This window comes from Pelmatolapia mariae, linkage group LG6 (genome assembly GCF_036321145.2).
Source record: "Pelmatolapia mariae isolate MD_Pm_ZW linkage group LG6, Pm_UMD_F_2, whole genome shotgun sequence".
NCBI classification, from domain to species: Eukaryota; Metazoa; Chordata; class Actinopteri; order Cichliformes; family Cichlidae; genus Pelmatolapia; species Pelmatolapia mariae.
Window position 1 is genome coordinate 18,219,897 of NC_086232.1, and position 25,869 is coordinate 18,245,765.

The 25,869-nt window shown below is 42.2% G+C and overlaps 1 protein-coding gene across 8 annotated transcripts in view; it reads left to right on the plus strand.

Annotated features, from left to right (window-relative positions):
* Window positions 1-25,869, plus strand: part of lrba (LPS-responsive vesicle trafficking, beach and anchor containing) — a 178,403-nt gene that overhangs the window by 53,021 nt on the left and 99,513 nt on the right. For 7 of the 8 annotated variants that reach the window (XM_063476071.1, XM_063476072.1, XM_063476075.1 and 4 more), the window contains exons 26-35: window positions 614-747; window positions 1,325-1,432; window positions 1,576-1,717; window positions 2,446-2,785; window positions 8,191-8,360; window positions 10,299-10,383; window positions 10,669-10,802; window positions 11,513-11,574; window positions 20,862-20,926; window positions 23,094-23,202. In XM_063476071.1, coding sequence (XP_063332141.1) covers window positions 614-747; window positions 1,325-1,432; window positions 1,576-1,717; window positions 2,446-2,785; window positions 8,191-8,360; window positions 10,299-10,383; window positions 10,669-10,802; window positions 11,513-11,574; window positions 20,862-20,926; window positions 23,094-23,202 — 1,349 coding nt within the window. The remainder of the gene's footprint in view (window positions 1-613; window positions 748-1,324; window positions 1,433-1,575; window positions 1,718-2,445; window positions 2,786-8,190; window positions 8,361-10,298; window positions 10,384-10,668; window positions 10,803-11,512; window positions 11,575-20,861; window positions 20,927-23,093; window positions 23,203-25,869) is intronic. The other variant, XM_063476073.1, reaches the window with a different exon arrangement.

Consider the following 25,869-nt stretch of genomic DNA (forward strand, 5'->3'; position numbering starts at 1 on the left):
AAAAGCGAGCCCATTTCCAGACGGAATAATTCCCTCCTTCGTAATCTAAATGCCTCAGAGTTAACATTTGTCAGTTGTCAAGCTCTGAGCAGTGGGGGTTGGGAGGGGTCCAAAGAGGAGCAATACATTAAATTACAAATGTTAAGTGTGCCAGTTCTGAACCCACCTAAAGTTGTCGAACAACGAGGTTTTTTTTCTTTTTTTCGTCTTTTTTTTTGTGCGTTGAAGGGTGTATCGCGCTGCCTACTCAGCATGTGCACGCCCGGCAGTGTCATTTGTTATGGGAGCTGCACACAGTGGATGTGATTCAAGAGCACACCCTTGCACTATGACCTTGGGAGGAGAGGTGGAGCAGGGAAGAGTGAACGATGCTGCCAGAGTTGGCCAGAGCACTGACCTTGTCATGGCCCCGCTTTTTCTCTCCTGTTTTTGTCTCTCTCTGCTCGCTCCTCTCGCGGCTTAGTTTTACGTGTTCTTTTGTTGTGTTTGGAGGCTTGTAAATGCAAAGATTTTAAATTTTGTGTGCGCATTTTTTTTTTTTTTTTAAATTTCCCCCGACAGTGATTTTATTTGTATGATGTCACATAAGATCTCTTTCTCCGTCCCTCCCTAGTGTGTGCTATCGCAGTGAGAAACTGTCTGGAGTGTCAGCAAGTCCAGTTTAAGAACGGCGCAGACAGCTCAGCCCGCAGCTACACAGCCATGCCCAGCACTTTGCTTGGAACAGCCAAGTCTGCATCTGCGCAGGCAAGTACTTGAAATGATCACCTTACCTTACATTTTCTGCTGTTTTAAATTCCTCTACCATCAAACGCAAAATAACGTCATACTTTTCAGTGACTGGTTCCCACATTTGTGCCGATTATCTTTTGTATAACGCACATTTTTGTCCTTCTCCTGTCCTCAGTAGGCAACCAGAAGGCGCTTTGCCCTTTGTCCTGTTCACCAGCAGCTACCAAGTGTTATTGCATTAGCTCATATCTTATTATGTTACCACACGGGTTGCTATTTGTTACACTAGACTAAGCCCTTTGTCATTGCCTCTTTGATTTGATACAGTGACTTCCAGTAAAAGTCATGTTGTTCTTCCCTGAACCGGGTGTTAAACCTCATTTATAATGCAGTGGCTCTATAGAAAAGCCATTATGTTAGGGACACGGTCTCAGGAGGGACAGCTTCCCTAAGCTGTTAAACCTTACCCTGCTCCTTGAAGGATTAATAAACACCCAGAACGGTGTAAACGTGCACGTGCGGTTTACACTTCCCTTGCAGATAATAATACAATTCACCTGATAATTGCTTGATTTTTCATGCGTGCATGCAGAGTCCTGTTGATGCTGTGACAGGTGGCATGTCTCCAGTGAGAGATTTAGACCGGCTGCTTCAGGACATGGACATAAACCGCCTCAGGGCTGTCGTCTTCAGAGACATTGTGAGTTGTCCAGCAGACACGTTCGCATGCCTGTACACAGCACTCATAACGTGTATGAAATCACCTTTTCTAGCCTCCTCTAACCTCTGGTGCTTTTCAAAGAGGACGCACGTACAGATTGTTTAGTGTGTTGTTTGTTTCAGGAGGACGGTAAGCAGGCTCAGTTTTTGGCTCTTGCCGTCGTCTACTTCATCTCAGTCCTCATGGTGTCCAAGTACCGTGACATCCTGGAGCCCCACAATGACAAGAAACACCCTCAACGCTCCCAGTCTGCAAGGAGTACAGGTATACAGAACCCTCAAGAAAAAAAATCATCAGACGCATTTATGTGCATCAGAATGAAGCAAGTTGTTGTTTTCAACAACTTGAAAAGGATCTATGAATCCTGACTTTTTCCTTTTTTTTCTTTTCTTTTTTTTTTTTTATAAGTGGGTTCATGTACTGCATAGTGTTCGACTATAAAAAAAAACAGCTGCTAATCATCTTAAGAAAAATTGTGGAAGCACAGCAGTGCTGTTATTAAAGTTTGTGTATTTTTATTTGACCTGCAGATTGTTTTGGTGTGCGTTTCTCCTGATTGTGAGTGTAACTTGCCATGTAAATAAATCACCTAATCACACACACATTCACACTGATGAACACATCAGGAGGAACCTGAAGTTCAGTATCTTGCCCAAGCAGGGATTGAATCACCAACCTTCTGATTTGTAGATGACGTGCTCTACCTCCTGAGCAGGGTGTATGCCACAAACAAACAAAGAAAAAAATAGTTCCATCATAATTCCTCTGTCCCCGCCCTCTGTTTTTGATGCATTAAGCATTATTAGACAAGTGCCATGTAACTCAGTCAATTTTAAGAAAAGAGACATTTCTGCTGTACAGCTAATATCTCAGTGACGGGTCAAATCTAGACGACAGTCCAGAAGAAAAATATGTAAATCAGGTTTTCTGATGGAATTGGATACTCTTATTTGTTATTATTTATGTCCTCACAGATAGTGTTGCTGTTTCAGGTAGCACAGAAGGAGAGAACGGCTTCTCTCTGCGCCGGTATGATTCCGGCATCGGAGATGACCACACCTCAACTGCCGCAAGCGACGCAGATCTGTCATCCTCCGGTGGAACTCACGGTCCCGATGCCATTTCAGAGGCCTTGTCCACGCTGTCATCTGAGGTCAGACCTGCTCTGTCTGCTGACTCAAAGGGTAAAAATGTGAAGGACATTCTGCGCAGCCTGGTGAGCGGTCCAGCTGATGATATCGTGGTGGATCCAAGCCTGTTGCCGCCAGCGTTCCTGGGAAGTGTGAGCGATGCGGCCAGAGAACCATCGCAACAGTTCCGCTCTTTTGATAGGTGAGGGTGTGAACATGGATTGACACACACTTAAAAAGCACATATGGTGTTTATAGTCTTAACGTTTGCATTTGGCAGTTCCATAGGATTTTACTCCCAACATGACTGCGGGAGACTTTTGAAAGTTAAACCTTGAATGCATCTTTGCTTTATTTCCTCAGAGGGGGCTTTAGCGGATCTTGAAAAGCATTTAGTAACAGAAGCCCCTTTGGACTGGGAGTCTTTGTTGGTGACGACTTCTCTCTTTACTAAGGTCCTCACCTCATGCAGACTTCCTCCTTTCAAAAAACTGTTTTACAGAGAAAAAGCTTTGAGGAAAGCTTTTGTCTGTCCCTGTTTAACAGTTATAAGGGGTTCCCTCCTTTCTTAAAGTAAAAAATAAATATGTATATAATTTGCGTTATCTCCAGCGGTATGGGGTGAACAGTCAGGAGTAAGGCTTCAAAAGCAGAGCAGGGTACTGAAGTCACAGACGGGCTCAGGTGAGGGAGGATGGTTACTGGTCTGGTTTGCATTTGGAGCGCTGTTTCGCACATAGACATTTACAAACGGCTCGATTTTGGCGGGGGTGGTGAGGGTAAAGAGGGAGAGGCACAGAGATGGGAGAAGTGGGAGAAGGAAACCGTCACGGGGAAGCGTGTCAAGTCAAAAGTTCTCACGCACCAAAGAAAACATTTCTACATTTTTCTCTTTGTCACTCACAAACACGCTCACACTCAGTCAGTCTGCCTGCCCCCCAACTGTGGGAATTCCACGGCATCTCTGTGATCGCGTGTCTTTATCTGAGGAATGCTTTGTCAGGTCTCAGGGCGCTCCTCATATCAGGGGGATTAGACTGGCTCCTGTCCGCTGAGCACACTCAGTAGGAAGAGAGGACGTCAGGAGAGCTGGAGAACGTAGACTAACAGCTCACTTGCTGGTTATGGGAGCCTCTTCATGCAGGGCACGCTGACAGTAGACTTTACCCCAGTTACCTTTTTATTAATCACTTGCACATCTGCACAAAAAAATTAATATCAAATCCAGGTGGAGGTTAACAAGTCCAGGCTTTTATATTATTTTAAACTGAAAACCAGCATCTTATTCATATTATTCACAGAATATTCAATCACCAGAATTATTCTTTAAGCAGAAAAAAATCAATGGACTCTTTGGTCTATAATGTATGATTATATATTAGATAGTATTATTATTATTAACAATTAATTGGAACTGAAGAGAATTAAAAAAAACCCAACTTTGCCATTTAAGAAGTGGATACCACCAAATGTTTGGCTTTATTGATTGATCAGTTACTTCAGCCTTTAGTGTGTCCTGCACGCACTACTGTCTGTCAGTGTGCCAAGTTATTTTGATGCCTCCGAGTCAAAACTACCCTCCCATTCATGTCATCCTCTGGTTTTAAGCCTATATTTATTCTCGGTTTACTGCTTTTTATCACCCTGTTGTCTCTCAACCCTTACCAATTACCTCTCGACACATGTAGATATGTTCCAATGGTGTTTATTATCTGTTGCAATGACTTTATCACCGCTCGGCATCTCCCGCTAACCACTAAGTCTTCCAGGGACACGAGTACAAGCCAGAGCTGACATTCTGCACTGACATCTCCTGCCAAAACATGGCAACTTTCTGCTTGCCCAGAGGGTTGGATTTATGAGACCAATGTATGAAAAAAGCCGGGATCTCCCAGATAAAAACTGGGGGCGGGTCACAGGGTGAAGTATCCCTGCAGATTTATTTACTAGTGGAGACGTGCTGGATTTCTCCCATGCATTTCTCAGCCATGCCCCTGTTATGACAGCCAGTCTGCAAATATTTGCTGATACTAACCAGAACTAAACAGTGTCATTGTACGAGTCTGTGATTTAGACTTCATGGTTCGGCAGAATATGTGAGTGTTAGACAGTGGGATATACATGGTGCGGTTGTTTGCATTCCTGGTAGCAGGCTTTGCATGCATGTGAGAGCTGATGTACAGATGAGTTGTGTTGATGATTAAATGTTGTTAATGTACTGCTGGCGGTAAGCGTGTCAGACATGAGCGCAGTTCTCAGTCAAGGCCTACCTTTTTAGAAAAGTCCGTTATTAAAGACGTTGTCGCTTTGCATTGGAGTTCACCTGCAGGGATGTACCTTGAGGAAGCTTGAACCCACTTTAGCTGGTATAATAAAAATCACACATTTATGTGTTAGTGTTAATTGCAAAGATCCATATTATATCTGAATCAGGACATAATGATAAATATCTGCCATTGTTTTTAGTACATTGCTTTAACAAAATTGTCAAATATTGTTGTGATTACAAGACAGTAGAAATTAAACTGGGAAAAGGTTGTGCATATATCATTTACTAAAGAATTGAGCCACAAATGAAAACTGCAAGTATATAACACCTTGAAATTGATAAAGCGAGGTCTAATATGCAGTCTGGTTACCACAACTGAGATTTGTTAATGTTTTATTTTAATATTTGTTTGACAAACATGCAGACTGAGCTCTTTTGCACGTATTTAATACTGTAGTTTTAGATGGTTGCTCTCGATCATCTCCATTTTTAATAGATTATTTAACATCAAGTAACACAAGAGAAACTCAGTTGATAATATAAACGAAGGACAAGGGAGTTCCCCAGGTCTTCTGTCTTTAAACCCAGGATTACTTGAAGATGTTGAGATCTGGGCTTTGTGAGCGGCGCACTCTTATTACAGCTAATAATAGCTTTTTATGCTTCCTTGGTTACTGTGTGTAAACATGTGTCTTTCACTCTACTTTGGATAATTAACAAAGAACTGTTTACCCCCTTTTAAACCAGTGTCTTCCATTGGTTTAGTGAGGCAGTTGTTTTTGTGGGCACTTTAGTTGATGTTGTTCACACTTACAGATCACAGATAACATCAAGGTTCCGACTTCCGACTTCCGCCAGCCGCAGCTTCATAGGGTGAAGATGTGTACAAATGTGTTTGTGTGTGTACGGTCAGTGTTGTTGTTACATAGTGAAAGCTACGATCAAAGCTTTGCTGGGGTGCACTCTTCTCTCCATCGTGTCAGTCTGAGGTAAACTCTCCGGAGAAGAGTATTTTTATGCACGTGCAACTTGAGACAATTTGTTATTCGGTCTCACACTTGTTTTACCTGAAATAGCAGAGTTTACTGGAATCATAGCTGCACTTAGCCATAGTAGGTTAGACCTTCTAAATAATTCAGCCAGACACACACACACACACACACACTTTCTGCCCTGGGCTCCTGTTTGCGGGTTGAGTGGGGCCGCTGACGGCTGATTAATCGACTGGGGCGGCCCACTCATGATAAGTGTGGCTAATGACCTGCTGAATAATTCACTGAGCCTTTGCTGAGGAACAGATGGAAGGCCAAACACATATGCAGACATGCTCACTGGCAGACTTCTTCGTGCACTCGAGCATTTATTTGGACACTCATGTGTATGCATTAAAATATTTCCAAAACATCCACACACACTTTCAGCCTTCACTCAGCAGGGGTGTCTCTCCTTCCGTCTCTGCTGCTTTTGACACCCAGGGTGCTTCATGTCAGCGCCACCCTTGCTTCTTGATACCACCGTCCAGTCTACTCACTATCTGAACAGAAACAAAAAATTACCAGATACTATTATCTCCACTCTTCTTGCCTATCAATACTGATTTCATTCTCTTCTGTCACTACTTCGGGTTTTATGCATCACCGTGGACCTTGTGTGGACCTTCCATCTGTCGAGCCTTCCTGACACAGTTGTTATTATTTTTTTCCTTGAAGCTGTTAAGATTTAACAGCTACAGTAACTTTTAATAGATCTGATCAGCTGCCTTAAATCAGCTGAGCGCATGCTTGGACACAGCAGCCAGGTATCTGTCTGCAGTACAAAGAGCCAACTATCCTCGTGGGTGTGTGTGTGTGTGTGTGTGTGTGTGTGTGTGTGTGTGTGTGTGTGTGTGCAGGAAAGAATGCACATACACACTCTGAAACTGGGGACGTGCAGGAATGTATGCAAGCTCTTGTGTTTGCGCCTCTTCTTTTTATTGCATATTCAAATTTGACGTATTCTTGCATGTCTTGTTAAAACCTGCATTGGGTCGTGTTTCTGAGAGGGGAGCAGTAGCCAAGGATTAGACCCTGCTTCTCCTATGTCAGCACTGATAAGCAGGGCCAGGCTCTCTTTGATATGGCCGCTGGTCTGTCAGAGCCCTGGTCTAAACTGACAGCTTATCTGCATGCTGCTCTCCTCGCATCTGCTGTTTGCCGGATGAGAATTGAACTCCACTTACTCGTACCACATCACTATGAGAAACATTTCCTGTTACTCCACAGGAGGGACCTCTCAACAGGCAGCATCATTGTTACAGAGAAACTCAATGTACATATTTAATCTGGCTGTCAGTGAGGTTGTTTTATTTTGTGATGCTTGGCAGTTGCTTTTTATTAATGTCAGGATTTGTGTCTAAGGATACATTGATTTTTTTTTTTTTTTTTTTTTTTTTACATTTTTAGAACAAACAACTTAAAGTTGTCATTTTTAAAATCAAGTGTGGACGCAAACCTTATATAAGGCAAAGCCAATGTAAGAGCCAAGTCTGTCAGGATATTTTTCATTTCAAAATGTGTTTTTCTTTCCTTGAAATAACCTGAATTTGAGCAAAATTTGACTAAAGATCACTTATTTGTAGTTTTTTAGAAGGTTTTCTAGAATAACTGAGATATTATAGAAGTATATTATTATAAAATGTACTGCTTTGATAGACTAAATATCAGGCATCATAGTAGCAGTTGTATTAATATCAGATAACATGCAGCTGGTGTTATGTGATAAAGCAGAAGATGACATCTAATAAAACAGGGGTGGCTGTGGCTTAGGGGGTAGAGATCACCTGCTAATTGGAGGGTCGATGGTTTGATTCCTGGCTGTTAGAGTCTGCATGCCAAAGTATTTAGTAGTATTCACATACTTAACCCCAGTGCATTCATCAGAGGGTGAACGTTAGCTAGAAAGCACTTCGGCACACTTAAAGATGTTTTAGATGAAGCTTGATTTCAGTGTAGCCAAACTGTAGTTTCTTCAAGTTTTCTCAAAGTAGTATTGTTGACTAAAGAAAAATGTATTTAATTAAAAGTAGAAATGTCCAAGTAAAACAGTTTTTTAAATTGAGACATTACATCAGGTGTCCTGTTTTATGGTTAGGTTCATTGGGCTGCTTTGGCTACTATTCTGCTTATTTAAATTGCTCATAATTACTCCTCCGCTCTAATGTGTCAGTGAAGGTTGTGGTGTTGTTCTAGTCATGCTGTGTGCAAAAATCTTATGAAGGGTTCTGTGAATTGGCAGCATCAGCATTTTCTTCCAGTTGTTCTATGAGTCTTGATAATAGGCGCTTTTTCTTCTCTCTACAGAAGCGTCATCGTTGCACCAAAGAAAGCGGGCGTGATGCCATCTCCAGGCACTTCCACCCCCGTCCTGACAACCGCCTCCGCCTCCGTGTCTGGTGGGACACCTATCGATAGCGTCTCTGTGGTATCTTCTAGCGACGCCTCCCAGAGCACCTCTGCAGACTCTGCAGCCTGTAAGCACACAAACACAAAACCGGACTGCAGTATTGGCAGAGCAGCGAGGGCAGCTAAGTCACAGGGTGGATGAGTCTGCTGAGGAGAAAGTCAATATTTATTTAGAGATCGTGCTTCTCTGTATGTCTGATGGAATAATGGTGTTTGCACAGTGTAATCCAGTTTCTTCAGGCTGGAGGACAGCATGAGTAACACTGATTCAATTATTTAAAAAGCTAAGGCAGTATCGAATGTGAAAAAAATAAAAACATTTGAGACAATTTTAGGGCGGTGCTCTGCCAGGGCCCATCGTGCAATTACAAAGAAAATGATGTGAGTCTGCACAAAAATGTAATGGGTTAGTCATTAGGATTACGCAGAAACTACCGAGCCAAATTTTGCAAAACTTTCAAAACTGGAAAACAAACTGCACTAATCACACTGGATCATGCATAACTGTAACAGAGATGCAATAGAGTGCATTTGGAAAGGGTGGGTTTCATGTATCAAGGGACCATTCAAGTGGGGGGGGGGAATCAAACGTAGACATTAGTTATTTGGCATTTGTATTAACTAACAGGCTACTGGGACATCCCAGTATTACAATAATTCCAGTAGGAGGAGGAATAAGGTGAATGGTGACTGAATAAGACAATATATTAAAGTCATACCTATCTTAGTTGATTCATAAGTGACATAAATCAGCAGTTTTTGTCCCCTTTCTGTGTAAAAGTGTAATGTTTTTTTTTTGTCTGTGTGTTTAAGAGAGGAGGGTTTGACATGAGTATGTGGATTATGTTTTAGGACTTTTGGGTGCGTGTGTGTGCTAGTAAATAATTATAGCTTAGCTGTATGCACAGACTGCTTGATGGCACTGAGAAGTGTTGAGTAAATATGCTTTGTGAGTGTGCGTGTGCGTGTGTGTGTGTGTGTGTGTGTGTGTGTGTGTTTTAGTGGGGTAGTGGGAGGACTAATGGAGACGTTCATTTACTCCTCTTTGTTTGAAGGAGCTACTTCAGCTTGAGAGGGATACTCTCACCAGGTCCACATGGCGCTGTTTAACACCTTACACACACACACACACACACACACACACACACACACACACACACACACACACACACACACACACACACACACACACACACACACACACATTCCAGTGCACATTACACTGTGTCATTCCTGAAGAGTTATCCCTGCACGGAGACTGTCCTGGCTGGAAAAACAAGCCCACTGAAACACCAGAGGAATCCCCCTCCTCCATATTCAGCTGGGCATTAGCTTATTTATGAGCCACAGGGAAGTGAATTTACTGCAAGATCAATCACACGCGGACTTTGTACCTCATGTGCCTCTGTCTCCAGAATGAAGTCGTAAAGCACCTTTTAGTTGTATAATGAAACGGTCAGAAAAGCAGCCCTGAGGGGTAAATTGGTATGTAATGACTTAATGAGGGGAAACAAGAAAACATGAAAATAGAATAATAACAATGGATGGAGTTACTTGTAATGAATACTACTTTCATATTTAAGCTTTTGTCTAACATATATTGTTTCCATCTACGAATAATTCATCTTTAAAGTGTGACTGAAGCAGAAGATAAAGTGTTGTCATCCTTTCACATAGAAATATTTTTCTCATCAAACCCAATGAATTATACACTGTTAAGGAAGATGCATTGTGCTCACAGTACATCATCCACTATCTAACTATAAAATGATACTTGTACCCCCACATACTCAACCATAAATCCACCTATTCTATACATTTGAATGGAGACCTCTGTATTATTTCATAAGAGGCATGTTTCTTCACAGGTTTATGGTGCGACCTTGGTCATATAATGTATTGGTGCGCGCGCGCGCATGTGTGTGTGTGTGTGTGTGTGTGTGTGTGTGTCCCATTCTTGTCCAACATCCAGACTAATAACAGAGTTCTTTGGTTTCTCCCTGCAGCAGGCGGCCAGGTTCCAGCCAGCACTAGCCTGCCATCTGTCCCCCCACTCTCCCCTGTGACCCAGAACACAGCCCCCAATATGAGGTGATTCATCTTCTCTCTCTCTTTCTCTCGCTCTCTTTTTCTCGCACACATGCACAATCAGCTGTTTATGCACATGCGCTTACACAATCAGTTATTTATGCATATGCTCTGATTATTGTTTTTGTCTTTATTCCATATTTTTTTCATCATATTAAAAACACATTTTTGCTGACGGTGTATTTTTAAAACCATGTTTTGTGAGTTTTCAAAGAGTTTGTTTAGCCTTCTGGCCAATTACTGTTAAATTACCAGGTACTCCGTCTGCTATCTGTTTTGTTTTTTTAGTATCTCGGAGCGTTTGGAGCATGCCCTTGAAAAGGCAGCTCCCCTGCTGAGGGAGATCTTTGTGGACTTTGCCCCTTTCCTCTCTCGCACTCTGCTGGGCAGCCATGGACAAGAGCTCCTTATTGAGGGCACCAGTGAGTAGAAAATTATGGAAATTCCTTAGAAGTCACATCATCATTTTAGATCATCCTCACAAACCTCAACCATGCAGGGATTCTTATTTAATTGCAACAATATGTCCAGGCTATTGTTAATCCAATATTGTGATGAGTCGCGCTGCACCGATAGCCGGTAGCCGTGCTGAAGGTTTCCAGGGGGCCAGGTCAGAGGCCAGGCCACTAATAGCAGTGTTTGGGATGTCTGCTGCCACCAAACAAAATGGAAAGTTGATTGATAGCTGTAAGGGGGGGCTGGAAAAAATAGGGTGGGGCTGTATGTGCATGCATGTGTGTTTGTACGAATGTGATGTTACATGTGTCTCTGTGAAACACGGAGACACATGTAACATCCGCTGAAGCGCACTCTGGACACTCTAGCGGCCCCCTGCCCTCTAAAAGCCCAGGGCTTGCCATTAGGGATCAATGGGACATATGCTAACCACGCCAGGCCTGTAATACAAGGCCCAAATATGTATTAGTTTACAGTAACATCATGTCGGCTCATTAGGCCCATCAATACTATCCGCTCCCTTGCAGATGGCACAAGGTTAGGTAATCCCTGATGGTTAGCATGTGCTGTCACAGAAATCCAGAAAGCTGTTTAAAATCAAACACAAAAATTTTTCTTTTTTTCTTTTTTTTCATATGCCATTATGTCTGACTCCCTTTACTTTATATTTCTCCAGGTCTGGTGTGCATGAAGTCCAGCAGCTCAGTGGTGGAGCTTGTCATGCTTCTGTGTTCCCAGGCAAGTCTGGCATCTTTATCTTTCCTCAGGCCTGCGCTCTGCTTTTCCAGCAGGCTGATTTATCAGCCTCACCTTGAGTGCAGTAAATCCACAGAGCCTTATCTCTCCCCCACCCTACCTTGTCTACCTTTCCATATTCACCCTTCCCCTCGTGAGGGCAGAGCGAAGGTATATTTGGCCGCAAATATTGGTTGGAGGGTCAAGGGTGGGCGACCTGTCCGCATCACCTTTTGACCCGAGCAGGGCCCTTGTGGCCTGGGCCAAACTGATGAGGAGGGATAATGTAGATTTGATGGTGCTTTGCATTGATTATCCCTCTCTTCTCTGTTGTCTTGTGGGTGTTTTGTTGCCAAGTTTATTTAGCTGCTGCTGGATTCATGAATACTAATTTAGGGATCATAAGCAGGCGTGGGCAGATCAATGATTGGGGTTGTCAATACATCACTTCAGGACAGCTGATTAGCATTTAGAGACAGAAATCTACTGAAGGGCTTTACCATGTGCAGACCATAAATGCAGCACACGGTAAGCTTTACATTTAGGGTGAATTATTCTGTGTATTCTGCTTGAAAAACACTTATGTTCATAGTACATCAGAAATAAATAAACAAGAAGTTGCCCTCACATACACAGCCAGTGACAAGGACAGCAGATAATAACTCATCCCAGGCCATGTTTGTGTGCATCTTTATCGTTTTTAAAGAACCTCATAAAAAAACACACACACAAAAAAACCAAGGTTTCCAATAATACAAAAGCACATCTGATTAATGACACCTCTCTCACTGCTCCACTCTCCTGTATTTTTTTTTTTATCAGCTTCATTTCCTAAAGAAATAGCTCCTGTCGTTCGTTCCTGCACCCTTTAACCCCCATACGTTTGTTTAGTTCCTATAGTTCACTTTGCTTCTTCTCAAAAAAAACAAAAAAAAGCTAATACAGTCAGATTACACATCTGTTTAGATGTCAGTGGCCATGCATAGATTGGGGCTAGTGGGACTCGGGGAGGGAATGTGAGCCCCGTAATGTCCAGGGACGACGGAATAGCGGGAATGAAAGCTAGATAGAAAACCAAAGAGAGAAGAATGACAGGCTCTAATGCACCTATTTGTCATATCTGTCAGGGTGTTGTTTAATGCTAATCTAATCAAAGGCAGAATCTGGATGATTGTTCCACTGCACAGCTCATGCCTCGCTTCCCCCTCTTTGGTCCCTAGCCCAGGCTATTTCTTCTTTTTCTCTGAGCTCCAAGCTATCCCACCCAATTTCCAAAACACACACACACACACACTGTTTCAGTCGGAGGACCAGGGATTGGACAGCATAGTGTTGATTGCATCAATAAATCATCCAACCAAATTCTCTTACAGCTAATGCAAATGTAATTTTATTGTTGTGTAAAGGGAAGAGGAGGGGGGCCTAGAAAGGTAGGGCCAATGCACTGCCTCTCACAAGGGAAAAGAGGAAAAGAGGGACAGACTTTCCTCTGGGCTAAATTACAATGTATAATTATTTGTGTGTTGGTTCTCCTTGTGGGGCAGGGAGAGTGGGCCAGTGCTGTGATTGATGACGTTATTTAGCAAAGTTTGTTGGGCCCTCTGGCACAGGAAGCGCTCAATTCTCTTTACAGGAAGTGCCTCTGTGGCCATCTTGTGACTTTTCCCCCCCCTGCCTTCGAGTCAACCAGTGGAGCGAGTAGATGGAGATGATTTTGATTGATTTTTTTTTCTTTCTTTCTTTCCCCTCTCAACCCCCATGCCTTCATCAGAGATGTGACGCGATACCATCTCTGTGAAATTTTAATTAATTTCCCAAGCTTTGAGATGGAGTGGAGCCAGGGTGAAGGGTCAGGAGGCTGGGGACTGCAGAGCAGTTTTTAATCAGGGATCCTATGAAAGTTGCATTGGCGGCCACATCAGCTTGGCATTGAGGAGGGGATTGTAAACCGCTGTTTGATGGTACCCCTTTTCGAGACAAGTACAACAGCGCTCCCAATTAAAGGACCATTTTGATAAGACATTAACTGTTGGGGTGGCATACTGCCCTTGTTCTCAGCTGTAATATTGATCTTCACACACTGCTGAATATACAAAGTGAGGATTAATGATCATAAACTCTGGCTTTAACCACTACTGAGGACTACTCAATATAGGAAAAAAAAGGTTGACTGTCAATTGTGTTCTTATTTATTCAGTATTTATTGTCTTTAAAGGCTTACAGCTGACACTTTCTTTCGTATTATTGTGTATTTGGGAGGATATGGGAGATTAATTGTTGACCTGTAAAAAGTCGAATAGTGAGTCAGATTTTTTTTTTACACTCTTAGTTAAACAAAAACTAACTGTATATAACTGTATATAAAAGATGTATATAACATTGTACCACAAATGATTGGTTTGTGGACTTCCATGTTGAAGCCTTTAGTTAAAATCATAATTGTGACTAAATATAGCCAGAAGTTATCAGCTGTTTGTGAGCTGCATCCATAAACTTTATAGGTACAATTCACATATATTTCCCATGAATCTTAACTAATACTAAACACTAAGCACAAGGTCCCTCTGTACAATTAACAGCAAATAAAAGCCAGTGTGATTTGTATGAAATGCTCCCAGAGGCACCAACTCCACAAATACTGTCAAATTTAGTTGCGGTGATGATTTGCAGACAGCTAGCTGCTTGTGTTGGTATCCACCTCTTATTTCAAACTGACCAAAACATTAATTATGCACAGCTTTAAACCTTAAGTACAATTATAAAGTTTAAATAGGTGAATTAGATCAAACTTGAGCCTCCAGTACAGTTGTCATAAAAATAGCCGTTACTCTATGTGATGGCTCATTCAAAGGAGGACTTTTATATAATATGATCTAAGTTTTCTCATTGAACCACATAAAATGCAGATCTTGCACACCAAAAATATTTTCCCACTTTTTTCCACACCCCTTATTCTTTTCAGTGACTCTGCGTTCCTCTTGCACTTTTTCGTCTTCCCGTTTTTGTCGTACTCACAGTCAACATGTCGCTTCCCCGGTGCAGTTTTTGAACTCGCTTCTACCAAAAATATCTGATTAATAAGTAATACACTGGGACAAGAGAGAGAGCTTTTCCTTGTGCTTGCTGCCATCCGTCGAGAGCTTTGAGAAATCATCTCATTGGATACTGGACAGTCTACGATGAGCAGGGGCTCATAAATCTTCTCAGTAGCTGCATTTGTGTCCTGTAGATCAGCCATTATTGTCCGGCACCTCTGTCAGACCATCCATCCTTCTGCCATTTATCAGAAATACATCCTGTACATGGAGTGGAAGGAAGAGAGGGAGGGAGAGTGAGTGTGCTGTGGGCTCGTGGAGTGTCGGTTTCATGATGGTCAAGACTGGATGCAGAAGAGGGAGAAAGAGGGGAAAACTGAATACTTGAACCCTGCAACAAGGTCATCAGGTGGCTCTGCTATGCTGTCAGAGGCTTGGTTTGGGCCTACTTTACAAAGCACTGAAAAACCTGCTTTAACAGTGTCAGTGGGAAAAAGAAAAAACACACTGAAAAATGTCCCGTATGATGGATTTTAGATTTTGTAAGTCCCATTTCCTGAATCCAAAATTCTTTCAAGAGCTATATATCTATGATATATATGGTTAGCCATGCTAGCAGCCACCACCTCTATACTCTTGTTGTTTGATCCACTACTTTGGTCCCAATTGACACTTTTTGGATGCCTGTCAATCGCTGATTTAAGTAAAGCGTTTTGTCGTGGCCGCTGATGCAGATAATCCTTAAATTGTAATTCAATAACATCGGTGTTAACCTGCTAATCCAATGACTGTGCATCATCATATGTTCCCAGTCCATCTCACCAAAGTTAACCTGTTTAACAGATGGGCACCTCTCCTTCAGTCTGCAGGGAGAAAGACATTGACTTCCCCAAACACTTGGCTGCTCCTGACCTCTGACCCTCTGACCTCCAGGTTGGATCTCCAAGTGGAGAGCGACTTGGGCGCAGAAGTTTAAACCCCCGGAGTCGGGGAACAGTTCGGGAGTGTACGCTCATGAAAATCAATAGCATAATGTGAGAAACGAGGGAACGGGGAAGTTGAACCCTAGACGGTTACTTTTGTGCACTTTATATTTTATGTAACAGGTTTGTTTTAAAAGTTACGCTTGTGAAAGACGGTCCCATGTTTGAGTTGCTCAAATAGTCATTTATTTCTGTCAGTGAACATTGTTTCTTCTTCTCTCCCATAAGCGATGGATCAAACGCAGGCCATGTTGAATGAACCACTTGGGGAGCTGAGAGAAAAGTGAGGAATGTGATGAAACCAAGGGACAAAAAAATACTTTCTCCATCGTTTTTCGGCACAGTCAGACCCGCACCCCATCGTGCTGTTAAAGAGGCACGCAAGGTTCAAGATCAGTGAAAATCAAAGTGTTATTTTTTTCCCTCCCTCTCTGCTGGCCCTCACCCCACGCTTTGCTCCAGTGCCCCTTTACAGCTGTGCCACGAGGCTCACTGTCCCTGCCATTACTCTCTAGTTCATAGGACAATATCATGCTGCATATTCTTTGAAAGTTTCACCGACCTTTGAGACTTAGAGAAAACACAGTAACGCCAACTGGCACTTAATTCTGCAGACTCCCCATCGTTGCCAACTATGCAGCCGCAAAGGGGGCAGCGGGGTGCGTTGTGTTGGAGGAGCTTAGGGTCAAGGAGGGCTTCCTGACAGGAAGTGAAGTCTAGCTGAGAGGAGAAAATCAGACAGGAGACTCCTAAAAATATTGAGTGGCTTTTAATTTGGCTCCCAAGCGAATTTTACTGTGAACTGGGCTTCAAGTCGCACGATTGGCCAGTTATTTATACGCAACATAATTTTCTTTCATATAAATGAATTTCCCTCCCCTCCCGACAGGCACTCCTAATGCAGTGTTTTCTTACCTGTCAGGTCCCTTGTTGTAAGACCTTGGAATGCGCTTGTGTTTTTCCCCTCGCTATCCTCTCTCAGCCAACCTGTTGTTAAAATCACGACCCGTCGTCTTCGCGCACATTTTCAGTAGGAATTCACTCGCCCTCGTTTATGATCTGGGACGGGAGAGGTTCAAATATTTGGCATGATTTAGCTTTAAAGTGGGAATCTTTACCTTGTGTTATTCCCAAATCCTTAACTTGGAGATCGCACAAATCGCCTTGTGCGTACACAGTTCTTTTTATAGCTTTATTTACCATTTATTTTGTGCATTTAGCTTCCTGAATAATTAGTGGTGCAACAACAAAGTTTGTTTGGGGAAAAGTGTTTTGTTTATGTGTGTCTTTTTCGGTCCTTGGTTTGCCTTTGCCAGTCCCGGTTGATCCTGCAGTCCTTGTGCAATGGGCCGTGAACTGCTACTGTACGATCCCACAAAACATTTCCTGCAACACCGCAGAGCTTCCTCAGAAGAACTGGGGCATATAAAAGGCCTAAGAATTGCCATTTTGTTCATTTTCTCCTAGATTATGCTGCAGTTAGAGCAGCTTGGACCCAGCATTTTGTGGAATAAAAAACAACCTTTTTTTCAGTCAGTATAGTTAAGAATAAACCTGTAATGATTGCTCAAAATTGTCAGTTAGAAAAAACTTTTTTAAATTTTTTTGTTTCCTGGAAAATTTATACAAATGTTGTGCGTTACTGCACTGAAATGTCATAAAAATTACATTTGGACGAGGTGATGATTTCATTTCAACATGTGTTTGATTTGGAACTGAAACGGCTGCATATGGTGTTTTTAAATATTCCTTTTCTCCTCACACCATTAAAATCCACCAGCTGAACTGCATATCATATTACAGAATAAGTTTAAAAGAAAAAAAAGAGGAAAAAGTCAGTTTTTAAATAAAATACCACTGGCTTATAAAATGCTCTGTATATATTTATGTATTCCCCTTACATTTACTTTTCGTGCAGAGTTCAAGTGGTTGTAACATATGTTTTGATTTGTCTGTTTGGGGTATGGGGGCTTTAGGCTTAGCTTTCTCACTCTGTGTTAGTATAGCCATGACAGTGTGAGCCCATGAAGCTCTCGGAGACCGAGCAGTATAAATATTTGGACATCAGTAAATATTCCTTGGGTTGTGAATTTGATCACGCAAACACCAACACGAGTGTCTGTTTTTCTTTAAGCAGATAGCATCTGAACATGCAGATGTGGATTGTTGAAAATGTACACCAGTGTTAAGTTATTCATACACACAAGCGCAGCAGACGCAGCATTAATAACAAACTACCGAGCTTCCGTATTAATCAGGTTAAAGAGCAGTATATTTTTAGAGCCTTTTTTTTTCTTTTTTCTTTTGCTTTGACTTCTGCATCCACAGGCTCTTTTTTTGGTCATTGTTAACATCAGGTCACTTCTCATAAACATTTAGATCTGTTTGTTTCCTTGTCTCCCCCTCCCCCCCCCTCTTTTTTTTTTTTTTTTTTTGCACAAATGTCCAAATCAGAGTGACAAAGTTGGCTGCCGCCACCTGCAAGCAGCATGCCAGTGATCAAAACGTTTTTTGTTTTTTTGTTTTTTTCTTTGAATGCGTGCATTTTATTTGCATTGGTTGACTTTTTTCTCTCACTGTTCAGTTAATGTGGCAAAAAAGACATTAAACAGTGAGGCGTTTGAGTAAAAGGGGGGGGAGAGAAAAAATCAGTAGCTTTTAGCCTCTTTAATTTAGCGTCTGCTGCTCTGCCACTTATGACATGCAGATTTATGCTCTTGCCGTCTCATCTAAAGTTGTATTCCCCTTGCCTTTCAGATCAACAAATACTTGTGATTATGAGTGATGCCACCGAAAAGCACAACTGACTTATTTATTATTTCGGCAGAGCCGAGACGGTTCTTTCTTCGGTGTTGGAAAATGTTTTCCTTGTGTTGTGGCGAGCCTGATGTTTGAAAGGCGATTTTGCTCAGGAGGTCTGTGTTTTCTCACCAGTGGTAGTGGTATATTTAGAAGTTGATTATGGATAATCAGCTGTAATGACGGAAGTGCATGGCATGTGTGTTTAGACTCAATGCCATCATCATGGAACGCAGAGCAAACAGAGCTGTCTTATTGACTTGAGATTTAGACAGGCATTTTCATGAACAGATTCATGCATAGCAAAACGTAAACGCCGGTAAAGTGCATTAAACGTGTGCACGATTTCTCTCTTTCGATTGCTTTAAAGTCAGGATCAAAGATCGGCCGCCTCTCTCGGCGTCCTATCATCTGTTAGGAGGTCAGGTTAAAGGTGAGAGGTCACAAATGGCTGCTTGTATCCTCTCATCAGGAGCGCTGTGGTCACGGCCCCTATCGCAGCCATAAAAGCTGCGACACTGCTGACCAGGGCAGCCAAAATCCAATATTCTATCACTGACCTGTCCCTGTTTCCTTTTTGTCACTGGGAGATGTCCCTCAGATCAGGGTCACTGCTTTTTTAATTCAACTAGAGGAGCCATTTCTTGCCCATAATGACACCATTAGTCTTGCTATCACCTTTGTCCATGTCCCCCAAAATGCCAATGGTCTCTACGCTTTTCATCAAGCCTAATTTAGACGCAGAGCTTATCCTGGCCGCAGATTCAGATCCGATCTTTATTACTTCGGGATAATCTTTTACTTACTAGAGTCTGGCATCAAAATCTTTAAGGCTTTAAAGGCATAAAGGAAATTTTATGTCACCGCTTTTCTGGTTCTCCAGAGCACGACTCTATTTACAGCCCTGCTTCCTGTGGTGTTTATTTGAAATCCAGCTCGCACAGTCTGGATCAGTTTAGAATATCCACACAGCCACAGGCTAACACTCATGGTTAATGTCCTTCAACTACAGTCAATGCTTCAGCTAGAAGGCCCCAAGGCTACTCTGACATGCTTCCTCCAAAGCAGGCCTCAGCCACAAAACCCTCTCCCAGAAACGCTGTTTCCACTCCCTCGCCCAGACTCGTATTCCCTCTGTGCCCTCTTGTATTTGGAATGTATTGTAAACACGGTCAATGCCAATGTGGTCCTGCAGGACAAAAAGCAGTTATGAACTGAGGTTAAGTGTAAGGTTGTTTTGTATATGACGTGCACTTGGGCACAGAGTGATGGTGCACAGGCGTTTCAGAAGAACGGTACTCTTGACTGCCATGTGATTAGTTTTGATGGGCTTGTGCTTAAAAACTTCACAGGTGAGAAAATCTCGACGCACCCACAGATATGTGTGGATGTGTATTAGAAATTCTCGTAAACTGATCTTTCCTTCCTCCTCGCAGTGCTGATATTCATGTCCCTGCGGGCTCTCTAAGGGTTACTGAAAAGCTAGTCTCTGTGTAAACACACGATTTCCTCTATCAGCTCCAGAGATGATGACAGCTGAGTTTAGGCTTATACGCAAGTTTTTTTTCATAGCTGTTCTGTGTCTCAGTGAAAGGATTAAATGGAAATGATAAAAATTTGTAGTTTTGATTACTTTGGAATAAAAGTGTCTCCAAGTCTGAATAAATTGTGGATCACAGTTATTCTCACAGTAGTAACTGTTAAACATTTGTCAACTGATGGCACGTTTTAATATTGGTTAACAAAAATATTAAGAATGCAAAGAAAAAAAAAAAGCCCAAGCTTTGAATAATGATTTTTGTAAGAGTAGTTTGGTGGTTTAGGTCTCCAACCTGAGAATTTTTTTTGTGCATTTTTCTCCAGCTCCCCTGAGAGGAAGAAGGGGGGGAAAGCGCTGTGAGCTTCAGACAGCCCCCCGTGACCTTGTTGCTTTATTATTCTTTTGACGGTTGCGTTGAAGGTGTTGAAATGTGGAACAGAACATGAGAGACGATGACCGGCCGAGTTTCCCTTCTCTCGTTGTCCCTTCGAAGTTAAGGATATAAGGCGCACACGGCTGCGGTTGGATTGTTTAGACTGACACCTTGAACCATAACGCTAGTCAAAGAGAGGAAGAAATGTGTGTATTTGCTTGTGATAAATGCACTCTCAACACGGCTCTTTCACTGCTGCGCAATGGTGGGCTCGCATATTATACAGCCGGCGCTAATCCAAGCAATTCTTAATCCTTTTTGGATCATGTTTTATGTGATATTAGGGGCCTTTAAAGAAGCAGCTAAGTCAGTGGGATTAAAAGCTTTACATGAAGCTACTGTTTTTGTTCAAACTAAATTCACTTTGACCCAGACTAAGAAAAACTCACTTATCTTGTAAACATATCATTTTTGCCTCTTGCTGCTGCTAATGTATAGCAACAGAGTTCTGTACTATTGTAAAAAGTTGCATCAGTGACATGTTGATGTTTGTGTTGCAGGAATGGCAGAACTCCATCCAGAAGAATGCCGGCTTAGCCTTCATCGAGCTGGTAAACGAAGGCAGGTAGGTAACTCCGACCTGCCTCTCTTCTTGCAGCAGCCCTAAATTATCTCTCCAACCTCCATTCATCAGCCACTTTCCAATTTCACCTTCCTCGGATCGCATCGTACCCCTCCTCCACTCGGGCACCTGAGGTCCTCAAGGCCCGTGCAATATGGTGGCTATTCAAGACAACAATCGATGGTTGAAAAGCGCAGAGGGACTTAGGGGAGTGAGGATGGAGGACCGCTGCGTTCAAGGCTCCATTCAAGGCTCCATTCAATACCTGCTTATCCCAGTGGGACTTGGGGAGAGGTAGAGGGTTTAGGTAGAAGGTGATAGGAGCTCTGAGTGCTGGTTCCTCTGTGACACTTGGGAAATTGCTCTTAATTTGCCACTCGGGTCTTTCTGCCTGAGCCTTTATCTGTCGGCTACCATATCTACCTGTTTTTGAATTATTCCCACATATGAAGCTTAATTTTGCTAATAAGAGGTCACCCTTCTTACTCTGGCTCCCTTGTAGTATTCACACTCTTATCAGTTTCAGGTTGATAGAGCAACACTTTCTATTATTGATCCTCAGCTTTTAGAGTTGGCAGAGGGTAATCCCAAGTAATACAAATGAGATAGCAATGTTATCATTTCACGTGTTTGTCTAAGAAAGTGTTTGAAAATTACTTTCCAGATTTTGCTCTTATGATACATGTAATATATAATATAATTTTTCAATCAATCAATCTTTATTTATTACAGACTCATAGGAGGATAAACAAATAAGAAATACACGCAAATCACAGTCCCAAAATGTACTTGTAACTATGAACAACTTTGGCGTTAGTGACCTATATAATAATTCCAAGCTAGATATATTTGATATTCTTAATACGTTATCTATGTATCCATCCATCCAAGTTTTAAGTATGTGACGCTTTTCTTTGGGAAAATAGATTCAGTAGTGGAAAACCATCCTACGTCGTGAGTATGCTGTACTTTTCAGGGATCAGGCTATATTATGATGTTGATTAAGCTTTCCTTTTAACATCCTAATTTTTTTGCATAATTAATTAATATTCATTATGTCATTGTACATGATGGATTTTCTTTTATTCAGTTGTCAGTTACTTAGAGTGTGTCTCCTTTCCTGCAAAACACCCAGAAGTTGGACATGGTTAATCTATAATACAGCTCATGCCCTGAAAAGTACAATTACAATATGAGATGGAGATGTATATTGTTTGGTTTTCACTACTTACAACAGTAATGTAAGTAAATGTATCTTTTTCTGTAAAAACCTGACTTGTTAGCCCCTAATTCTAGCTGCCTATAAGATTTACACCATTTCTAGTCAGTAAAGAAAATAATTTGGTGCAGCTCTGCTGGATTTTCTGGTATGCAGGTATGACCAGTCCATCCAAACTACATTTTTTCCCGAATTTTCTTTCCAACAAGATTTTAAAAGTTCTTCTAAAGTGGCACGTGCTTAATATGATTGAATTTTACAACCCTATTTTAACAGGATTTGACCACATGTGCAATCATTAACTTGGTGCGGCATAAAGAAGGGCCAGTGGTTAAGTTATTGATAGTGGGGCCGGAATAAGGACTCGGAGGTTGCAGAGGCCCCAGTGCCTCCGCTCCCCTGCTGCACTGTGCTGAAACAGAAGGCTTAGGTTACAGCCATCCCGCTGCCAGTCCCAGCCTGCCCCCACCTCTCCTCTCTGTCCACCGGTCTGTTATTGTTCCACTTTGCACAGTCCTGACCCGTGGGGCTGTGGAGAGGTTTCCGTGACCCGCGCACACACATAACATGCATGTTTCATCAACACTGATAAGAAGAGGGAGGTAAACTACATATGTAGCAACACAGACAGAGATCCTCCCTCTTGTCAGATGCATATCATTAACAGATCAATTAACACCTGCACCCCAGGTAGAAGACAAATCTGCTTTGGTTTGGTTTTCAAATTAGATTTTCTGCTTATTTCGCACGGTTCCTTTTCAATATTTCATGGATATTACATGGCGGGTTTATCTGTAGGTTTAAACAAGCTTTAAATGCAGTGATGCTCTCGATTATGTGAAATTTCAAAGGGTCTGAGGCTAAATGACTTATAAGCTGTTATGTTAATGACGGAATAAATCTTACACAGTATTGCAGTGTACTGATGGCCACTCTCCCATCTGCCCTCAGGCTTCTGAGTCACACCATGAAGGACCACCTGGTTCGTGTGGCTAACGAAGCTGAATTCATCCTCAGCCGACAGAGGGCCGAAGACATTCATAAACATGCAGAATTTGAGGTAAGATGCTGCGCAGTTTTGGCAAACACACAAGCATGAGCACAAAATGCCCATTGAAAATATTTTTATTACGGAAGAAAACTAAATTACCCGTAAATTAAAAAAAATACAAAAGTGTATATAAACTGTGATTTTCACCAGCCTGGCGCAGGAAGTTTTCATAGACACAAACTAAAATTGTTTCATAGACACTAAAATCGTTTGCCACAATTTATCTTAAAGATGCACGTACAGCTTTTTCAGTGAATTGGAATCAAATATATATCATTAATTATATTCTAATAAGGATGAAGGATGTTTGCAAAATCAGTCTGGCTTTCCCCCTGTGTGACCCATGGCAACTTTCATTTCAGCAGCTTTGACTGCTTTGATAAGAATTCTTGACTTGTTATTGGTATGCTCTGACTGTGTATATGTTGAATAAAAACAAACAAGCGGTAAAAGTGGTGGGAAAGGTGCTGATCCAGTGGCTACTTTAAACCATCAAGTTGTAGAATCTGTCACAGTAAATCTAGAAGACAAATGTTTACTTTTCAAACATAACCCTGGCTAATTGGGAACATAGAGACACATACAGATGTAGTTTCAGGGGTGTGTTAACTGCTTTGCACATACAGTTTGGCTAGCCCCAGCCTAGTGTTAATTTATCCCTGTACATCTCAGTGTAACGGTGGGCTTGCCTCTGTGTTTTAACTTCTCCTCCTATTCCTCCTCCTAGTTCTCAGTACAAACGTTGCCATTCACACGTAGCCGCCGGGCCAACTCTGTCCTGACCCGTAGGCACCTCTCGCTGCCCCTTACCGAGTCCAACTCCACTTCACTCCCCCGACTCTTCTTTCTAGATCTCACCAAAATCATTTCCTGTCCTGCTGAGATCCTGTCCATTATACTCCCACTGGGGGTGTATTTTGCCAATGACAGGAATATGGCATCCTCCCCTCTCTTCCATCCCTCCCACCATCATTTCTCAGGAACCTGCCAGCACTAAAAGCTGCAGACAGACCTGAGAGGTGCTGGCCTGAAGGGCTCACTGTGTGTAAGCCTTGGCCCCCACTTGGCAGTAAAATGTGATGCTTTTTTTTTTTTTTTAAGGTTCAAGGAAGGGTCTTTCTTACATTTGGGTAAAGTAGAATCCCTGAAGACTGCAGAAAGTCAATCACAGGGGCGGAGGCACAGCTCGTGTACTTGAGCATTTATACAGTGAAGAGAGCAAAACATGGCAATCACAGGCTAGACTGCTTTCCTGTGTGATTGTTATGTTATTCGGCTGAACCTGTACTGCTCATACAGCGCCAAGTGTCAGTCATTTGCACAGTATTGTTTTACATGATTTGACCTTATCATCATCAGCACTGACTCTTAGAGTATGATTAAGTTCTGCAAGGATAATACAGGCAGTTTTTGTTTTTATTCCAGTGTATGCAGGTTTGGGCATTTGGCTTCCTCTGACATGAAAGCAGCAATACAAGTAAAAGCATCTTACAGTAGGTTGCTAGACTGGCCGATTGACAGACTAGGCAGTCAGTTTGCACACGATGGCCCCAAATGATCCTGCGCTGCCTCAGTCTTCTGCTGTGGCCGTGGGCCACGTACTCTTATTGTAACCATGTCCCTATCCCTTCTACATTTCTCCAGCATACAGGTCCTGATTGCTAGCCTGGCATGTTGAGCAAAGAACAGACTCGCTGTCCTCGGGTCTGCAAATCTAATATCTTTCTTTTCTCTTTTTTTTTTTGCTGTGTTTTCTTGTTATTTTCTCTTTCTGTATTTCTACATCTCTTCCAGCTGAAGCTTCTGGGCTTTGAAAACCTTTAAAATGTGTATTGAAATAGGGAGTATTGCAAGAATAAACAGTTGAACTGAGTTCAAGCCTTAGTAAATATAAAGTCATTTGTGTAGTTACCTACACAAAGTAAATAGGCTATGATGGATTTTATGACAGAGTTTATCAAGACGCTTCTGTGAGGGGTAGCTACGTGTATGGAGACTGAATTCTTTCTGCATTTTAGGGCGTTGTGGGTTTGTCAGCATTCATTTTCATAGATTTTGTTTCCATATTACGTGCAACAAAGAAAACGTAGGTTCCTCTGCAAAGCTAGCTGTGTTTTGGGGTTGTCATTTGTAACTTTACCTTGCCTTGCAACCTCCCAGCTGTCCTTAATCAGATATCCAGCAAAGCTTGTCCCAAACTACGCTTCACAATTGAATTCCCCACTTAAATGCAGTTGCTCCTCAGTGACCTCTGAGAAGAAGCGAACCCCTGATAAGTCTTGCTCTGATATTGCTGTATTGATTTTTGCCTCTATACAAGCTCTACTTGAGCCTGCTGGAGCCAATGGTTTCATTTTGCGCTGCCACAATAAAAATAACAGGCCAATGAAAGGCCCTCCACCCCCACCCTTGGGTGGGGGTTGGAGGGTTGGTTGGAGGGTTTTGAAATAATTTTCAGTTATGTCCCAGATTTTTAAAGGCTTGTTTCTCTATATTGTGTTGCGGTGACACTTCAGATTGGTTATTGTTTTGTGAGGAAATAAACCTCCAAATGGGCCCCCACAGCGTGTCATTTGAGGTATCAAAATAAGGTTTTTCTGAAGGGGAAAAAAAAGAGAGCAATTCCCTCCCCATCCTCTGCTACATCTGAGAAATTCTGTTTTAAACAGCAGCAGC